Source organism: Corvus kubaryi, unplaced genomic scaffold, assembly GCF_017639235.1.
Source record: "Corvus kubaryi isolate FWS band 111438036 unplaced genomic scaffold, C.kubaryi_AGA036_p1.0 50200, whole genome shotgun sequence".
NCBI classification, from domain to species: domain Eukaryota; kingdom Metazoa; phylum Chordata; class Aves; order Passeriformes; family Corvidae; genus Corvus; species Corvus kubaryi.
In genome coordinates this window covers 1-7,367 of record NW_024581357.1, presented here as the reverse complement: position 1 = coordinate 7,367, position 7,367 = coordinate 1, and the positions used below count along the sequence as shown (strand labels likewise).

Below are 7,367 nucleotides of genomic sequence, written 5' to 3'. Positions count from 1 at the left end.
TCTGCCGCTGGCCCCGGCCCAGCCCCGAGCCAGGGCCAGCACCTTGCCCTGCAGCTCTGCGGGCGCTGCCTTTGTGCGGCCGCAGCGCAGCGGCCGCAGCTCGGAGCTGCCCTTTGTGTCCCCGCCGGCAGCTGGCACAGCTGGCGGGGCCGGGCCAGGGCCGGGCCAGCCCCGGCCTTCCCGGCTCTGGGACACAGCGGCGGCAGCCCCAGCCTTCCAGCCCTGCACACGCTCCCACACAAGCCTCCAGAGCCGCGGCCACGCAACGCAACTGACCGGCCGCTGACCCCCCAGCCTGCCCTGATGGCCATTCCTCTGCCCACACCTCGGCCAAGCTCCCCTTGGCCACCTCCTGAGCCACAGTGCCACAGACAAGTGGCACATACAGCTACAGAGCTCTGCCCAGAGCTGGCAGGGAACGTTCATTCAACAGAAAAACCACCAAGAAAAAGAGAACTGCCCCCAGCAGAGCTGTTCCCTCCTGCAGTAGTTACACCTGCACACCCACAGCGCCTGAGACTGCAAGCAATGAGCATTCCCTGGCCACATGTGCAGCCCAAGCAGCTCGAGGACAGCCTTGCAGCAGGACTGCTCTCAGCTGAGCCAAAAAGGCCCCTCTGGCAGCTGCAGGGCCATTGCAAAGGGCAAGGGCCAGAGCCTGGGCCCACAGGGGAGGAAAGGGCTCTGAATTCCCCTGCCCTGGCACCTAAACTCTGTTCCCAGGGTGCTTCCCACACAGGATTCTTCTGGAGGACTGCGGAAAGCTGAGAGTCAGCTTTTGACAATTTGGGGGCCTCTAAGTGGCTTCTCCACTTTCCTTATCCTAAAGCTGCCTGGCAGAAGAAATGGAGGGACAGCTCTGGTGGCACAATCCCTCCCGGCCCAGGGCACAGCGCTGGGAAGGTCTTTCCGTGCCGAGGCTTTGCTGCGGCCAAGGAAAGCTCCTGGCTCAGGGTGAGCTTTCCTGCTGGGCCAGAGCCCCCGAGTGGCCCAGCAGCAGCAGAGAATTCCAGCACAGCCCCGGCACGGGCAGGGCGGCCCTGGGCGGGCTGCGGGAGCCGGCAGCGCCTGAGCTCAGAGCAGCTGAGCCCGGGGGCTCTTGGCCAAGGCCGAGGCCCAGCGAGCATTTCTCAGCTCGCAGGGCGGCCTGCAAAGGTGCTGGGGGGGATAATTCACCCCCCAGGGCGGTCCCAGTGGCTCCCAGTATTTCCATGTCCGTGCTCCCAGCGCTGCTCCCAGCCCTGATCCGTGGGGATGGGAATGTCCCGCTCCCTTCCCGGGGCAGGCTCACACCTGAGCCAGGTGTGCAGGGCAGGACCTTGCCCTGAGCCCAAGCCCTGTCCCCCCTGCAGGATCTGCTTCCCATCGGCCTCTTCCTCCTGCGGCCCCAAGCCCAGCTCGGTGCTGACCGAAGGGCGCTGGGCCGGGGTCATCCCCCGGCGGGGGCTGCGCACCCCCTCTGCCCCCTCCCCAAATTCCCTCCCGGGGCACCAGGGGCTGGCTCAGGAGCCCTGTGGGCAGGGAAAAGAGGGTGACACTGGGATGGGGGGGGTCACACACACTCTGAGGGTCACACACAGCCCGTGGGGACCCCCCCCTCACCTTCTCCTGCAGTGCCAGGACGATGAACCTCATGGAACCCCCAACGACGGCAGCATTTTGGGAGTGGGGTCTGGTGGCAGCTTTGGGGTCTGGGGGAGAGGTCACGACTGCCCTAAAACCCCCTCCCAGCCCCACAGCCACTCCCAGACCCCTCAAACCACCCCACAGCTCCCAGCCAGGACTCCCCCAACCACTCCCTGCAATATAAATGGCCCCAAGAGCCACCAAAACCCCTTCCCATCTCCCCCAACACCCACCCAAATTCTCTCCAAGCCACACAGCCCTGCCTGAACCCCCAAAACTCCCTCACAGACTGCCCCAAAAGCCCGCCAAACCCCCTCCCAGCAGCATAAGTGGCCCCAAGAGCCACAAAAGCCCCTCCCAATCCCCCAAGGAGCCCCCAGACCCCCTCCCACCCCCCATGGCACCAACCAGGACAGGCTGGGGGACAGGAACATCCATAGCCCAGAGCAGCTCGGGCACTTCAGCAGCGATTTGGGCACTTTGGGGGGGACACCCCGGATGGGCAGACCCAGGCCAGGGATTGGGACAGACAACCGGAATTCCTGGAGAACAGAGGGGCTCAGGTGGACATGTTCTGCCAGCACAACTTCGAATTTGCGGCCCCAACACCCAAATCCTCCCAAATATTCCCCTAAAGCCTAAATCTTGGTTAAATGGTGCAGCTTTAGATACCTTTGTTTAATTTCTTTATTTTTACCCCAAGTTTGGTTGTTTTGACAGGATGAAGGAGTTAGGTTCAACTATTTAGGTTGAAAAAGACCTCCAAGATCATCCAGGATTGCTTGATGCCACCAGAAGAAACAATGGGACAGAGCAGATGAAACTTTATTTAGAGTGTAAAGGTAAAAAAATCAGCTCTTCCCAATGACATTCCAATGTTGATCTGAGTCCCGATGGATGTTCCTGCCCTTGCATTCACCCAGGTGCCTACGGGGATCCAGGAGAACGTGGAGAGCACCAGCCAGGGGTCTTTCCAACACGGATCACAGGGAATGTGGGTCACCAGGGCTCTTCCCAACGTGGGTCCTCTGATGGGGGATGGAGTTGGAGCAGAGGACAAAGCTCTTCCCGCACTCGGGGCACTCGCAGGGCTTCCCTTAGTGGTGCCTCCGTTGGTGTTGGGTTAAGTGAGAGCTCTGTGAGAAGCTCTTCCCACACTGGGGACACTCGTAAGGCCTCTCCCCGGTGTGGATGCGCTGGTGCCTGATGAGTTCAGAGTTGTACCAGAAGCCCTTCCTGCAGTCGGGGCAGCGGAAGGGCCTCTCCTCCGTGTGAATCCGCTGGTGCAGGAGGAGACTGGAGCTGGTGTGAAACCTCTTCCCACACTCGGAACACTTGTAGGGGCTTTTCCCGGTGTGGATCATCTGGTGGCGGATCAGGCTGGAGCTCCAGCTGAAGCTCTTCCCACATTCCCCACACTCATAGGGCTTCTTCCCATCATGAAGCTGCTCATGAACCACCAGATCCGAGCTCTGGCTGGATCTCCGGACACCTTCCCGGCACAGGGTGGGTCTTTCCTCCTCAGAGCACCCTGGGCTGCGTTTGCAGCCCCTCCTCCTGTGGGATCTCCGAGGCTTTTCCTCCCTGTTGGATTCCTGCGCCGTGGAGCCGCTCAAAACGGCCTCTTCCACCAGGTTCTGCTGCGGGGATTTGTCCTCCCTGGGCTCCATGCTCAGCTCCTTGTCTGGGGGAGGAAGGACAAGGAGAGGATGGGATTTGCCTCCGTGCCACAGGGAAGGGGAAGGAGATCCCCCCAGTCCGTCCCCGGCAGGACGGCGTCGGCAGCGGGGTTGTCCTGCAGCCGGGGGCGATGCTGGGCTGGGAGACGGAGCAGGACAGAGGGGAAAGGGGCACTGACTTCCTCCTCACCTGCCTGGGGGTCCTGGGGCATCTTCCTCTTCCTCACAGCCTCCTCCTCCATCTGGCCAAGGTTTGGGAATGGAAAATCCTGGTTTGGGATGAGCACATTGAGTTTGAAGGTCCCTCTGCCCAAGTCCATCTCTAGAAGTCACCGGGCATCATGCAAAACCTGGCCATCCATAAAACCTCCCAAACACCAAGATTCAGCCCTGAAAAAGCCACCCAGGAGTTCCCCATCTCTGGTCTCTCCCCTTTTGGTGTTTGGGGATTCTCCCCTGTCCCAGCTCCTGGGGGTCCCTCTTTTATTGGGAGTCCCCCTCTCTATTTGGTTCCCGCCCTCCCCAGGCTGCTGGCAGTCCCAGGAATCTGAAAAGTTCCCCACTCTTCCATTTCCCCACTTAGGGATGCTGGGGGTTATGGGGTCCCCAGGTCTCTTCTCCCCTTATTCTCTGCTTCGGGGTGCAGTGGGTCCAAGGAGTCCCCCCTCCCCCTCTCCAGGCTGTTGAGGGTCCTGCGAATCACAGCGCTCCCCCCTCTCTGGGCTCTCCACTTTGGGGTCCTGGGGGTCACAGGGGTTCCCTCCTCCAGACTGCCGGGGGTCCCCTGGTCCCAGTACTGCCCCTCTCTGTTCTCCTCACTCTGGGGGTCCCGAGGTTCCCCCCTCTGGCTCCACTGGGGGGTCCCACAGGCCTCTGGTTCCCGGACGGAGGCAGTGGTGCCTGACCCAGGCAGACCCAATCCCCACTTTGGGAGGGACCCAACTGCCTCCGACCCCCGCCAGGGCTCTGCCAGGAGCTGCCACAGGGACCCCCCAAAAACACCTCCTTGGGACCCCCCAAGGTCCCCCCAAGGGGCACCTACAGCTCAGCTCTGGAGTCCTGCAAGATCCAAACATCCCCCCCCAAAAAACACCGGCCCAGGGATTCCCCAGAATATTTGGGCCAAGCTCCTCCTCCCCAGGTACGAGGTGGGATGGGGGGATCGATGCTCCTTGGGGTGAGGGGCCTGCAAATTCTGGGAGTGCTAGACCCACGAGCTTCCTCCTCTTCCTCCGCCTTCTTCTCATCTTCCTCCATCTGTCCTCCTCCTTCTCCTCCCTAATCCCACCTTCTGCTCCTCCTCTCTCCATCCTTTCTCCCGCTCCTTCTTCCCCCCTTCTTCTCTTCCATCCCTCCTCCTCCTCCCCTCTTCCCCCAAACCCTTCACACCCCACGGGAGGAATGGGAATGGAGCCAGGACAGGTCAGGATGGGCAGTGCAGGGCTCTGGGCTGCTCCCACCCACTGGGGAGGAATCCAGATAGGGGAAAAGAGGGAAAATTGGTGGGTGGAAATCAAAATTTGGAGGTTGTGGTCATCCTGGGTGGGGACTTCCACCCCTCTGGTCTCATCTCAGGATGGAGACGGGAGCAGGGAATGCACAGATTGACAGGAGATCCCAAGGGATTTTAGGGGCAGGATGAGGGCTGGTGTGAGCCCCTGGTTGGGGTGGGTCAGCCTGGAGACCTCAGAGTGTTCCCAGGGCCCCGGGATGGAGAGTTGTCACCACCTTCTGCTTCAGGTGGTGGTTCTGGAGGGACCTGGGCTCCTTGGGGCTCTCCTGCAGCCGAGAACTTGTAGGGACCCTCCTCCAGGTGGCTCCTACAGGTGTTCCAGGGGCTTGGGGTCACGGTGAAGCCCTTCCCATAGTCTGGGCATCCATAGGGGCTCCCCAGTGCAGATCGACAGGTGCCTGCTGAGGTTGGGGCTCCTACCAAAGCTTTTCCTGCACTCCTGGCCCCTGTAGGGTCTCTCTCCCCCGAGATGGGACCTCTGGGCAAAGCTTGGGCAGACACAGGACTTCTCGCCCACTTGGATCCTGCGCTGGGAGATCAGCTCCGTGCTCCGGCCAAAGCTCTTCCCACAGGAGATCAGTCCCCTGCCATGACAGCAACTTTGGGGTTCTCCACAAACCTCCCACATATCTGGAGGTCCCACCCCCTATTCTTTCCCCTCTTCCACCCTTTTCCCATCATCCACCAATCCTCATCCACCAACCGACCCCACTAAGGGGAAGGATCCCACTCGCTTTTTCCTCCCTCTCTCCCCCATCCCCCTCTCCTTTCTCATCTTCCCCCAAAGCCTCAGTGTCCCACGCGCTTGGTTTGGGGCTCTCAGTCCCCTCTCTCACTCAGTTTGAGGAGTCCGATCCCCTTTTCACTGCTCTCCCCCTCTTTCCAACGGGTCCCCCCTTTTCCACCGCTCCCCTCACCCCAGAGCTCCTCGCCCGCGGCCGGGGGGGGCTCCCAGCACCACCAGTGCCACCAGTGCGGCCCCAGCTGCCCCCACACGCCCCATGCCCAGCGCCGGGCGGTGCCCACAGCCCCAAAGCAGCCGCGCTGTGCCCTGGGGGGCCCCCAGAGCGGCCCCGCCCCGCACGGCACTGGGAGCACCAGTCCGGAGCAGTGCGGAGCGCGGGCGGGCGGCATCAGCCGTGCCCGGGCAGGGCCGGGCCCCGCGGGGCTCCCGCCCGCACTCGGCCCCCGCCGGGACAGCGCGGGGGGGCCCGGCCTGGCCGCCCCCACCTCCCCCTCCCCAAATTCCGCTCCGGGGGGGCGCTGGGGGCGGGGGGGGCTCAGCTGGGGCCAGAGCTGCCGGAGCCACGTGTCCCCCGCTGCCGGCACCACCCCCTCAGGATTAGGGGTGCCCCAAAACTCCCTCAGAGCTGCCGGATACCCCGCACACCCCTAAGGAGTGGGGTCCCTCCGGCCTCATCCCCAACCTTCAGCTGCCTCATCCCAGGCCCCATCCCACCCATCCCCCTCCGCCACACTTCATCCCACACCCCAATCCACATCCCACCCTTCCCGGGCCCCATCCCGCCCCATCCCATTTCTCCCGGCAGCCGCCACCGGCACCCCCAAAACCCCGCGTGCCGGGGGCTCCTCAATATCCCCCAAGGGGCATTTGTGACTCACATTCGGAGTCCTGCAAGATCCAAACATCCGCCTCCCCTCCCCCCCCCCACCAAAAACCCCTTCCCCCACGAACCAACAAAGATATTTGGGGCTCGGTGCTGGAGTCCTCCAAGCTCCAAAAATCCCCTCTCCCAAAACAAACCCAGGCACCGCCCAAGATATTTGGGGCGAGCTGCCCCTCCCCGGTCACCTGCGGGATGGGGGGAGCGATGCTCCCGGCGCCGAAAGTTGCGGACGCAGAGAGCGATGGATGCACGTGGAGGCTCCTCTTCCTGCCTCCTCTGTCCCGCCTCTTCCTCCCGCCCCTCCCTCTTTATCTCTCCTCTTCCTCCCGCTCCTGCTCCTCCGTCTGTTCTCCGTCCAGCAGCTCCGCTGCCGCCCCCAAACCTCGGGCTGGACCGTGGGGTCTGGGACACAGCCCCGTGCTGGGGGGCAGAGCCGCTGCTGGGGCTATCGCTGTGTCCAGGGCATCCTTTGTGGCCCTCGTGCAGCTCCAGGCTCCCGAGGGCTCCCCGAGGGTTTCTGTGGCTGTCCCTGCTCCCCAAATCGGTCGCGTTTAATGCCCAAGCGCGGCAGCCCCGTGCCCTGTGGCAGCAGCCGGTGCCGGGACACAGCCCCGGGAGCTGCGCTAATGCCCAGCCGTGCCCAGGAGGGACTGAGGGGAGGGGACTTCATAAGGATCCCCCCCTCTGCACCCCTGGCTGCGCACGAAAAGGTTCTTTAGCGCATGAGAGTGATTTTTCGGGATTTCTGGGCTCGGCGGGGCCGAGGCGGCGGCAGCGGGAGCCGCGGGGCCCCGCCCGTGGGGGCGGCCGGGCTGGAAAAGTGCGCGGGGCCCCAGCGCGGTGCCGGAGGGCTGAGCGGAGCTGACGGGAACAACCCCGGAACCCCCCGGTGCCCGAGGGCTGAGCGGAGCTGACGGGAAC

The 7,367-nt window shown here is 63.3% G+C and overlaps 1 protein-coding gene across 2 annotated transcripts; it reads right to left on the bottom strand.

Annotated features, from left to right (window-relative positions):
• Positions 1-2,723: 2,723 nt before the first annotated feature.
• LOC121672335 (zinc finger protein 3-like) lies at positions 2,724-3,655 on the bottom strand. Of its 2 annotated transcripts, XM_042044954.1 has the most exons (3): positions 3,496-3,654; positions 2,914-3,310; positions 2,724-2,829 (listed from the first exon to the last, which is right to left on the bottom strand). In XM_042044954.1, exons 1-3 carry the CDS (start codon positions 3,623-3,625, stop codon positions 2,724-2,726), a joined length of 633 nt encoding a protein of 210 aa, XP_041900888.1. In that variant the 5' UTR covers positions 3,626-3,654. The 2 variants fall into 2 exon arrangements, with proteins under 2 accessions (XP_041900888.1, XP_041900887.1); XM_042044953.1 differs by having other exon boundaries at positions 2,724-3,310; positions 3,496-3,655.
• Positions 3,656-7,367: the final 3,712 nt, after the last annotated feature.

Excerpts from the sequence above, each read along its gene's own strand:
- LOC121672335 (XM_042044953.1), bottom strand. The coding sequence starts at position 3,625 with ATGGACTTGGGCAGAGGGACCTTCAAACTCAATGTGCTCATCCCAAAC. Across the intron at positions 3,311-3,495 it reads GCCCCAGGACCCCCAGGCAG|ACAAGGAGCTGAGCATGGAG; the intron begins GTGAGGAGGAAG and ends TTCCTCCCCCAG.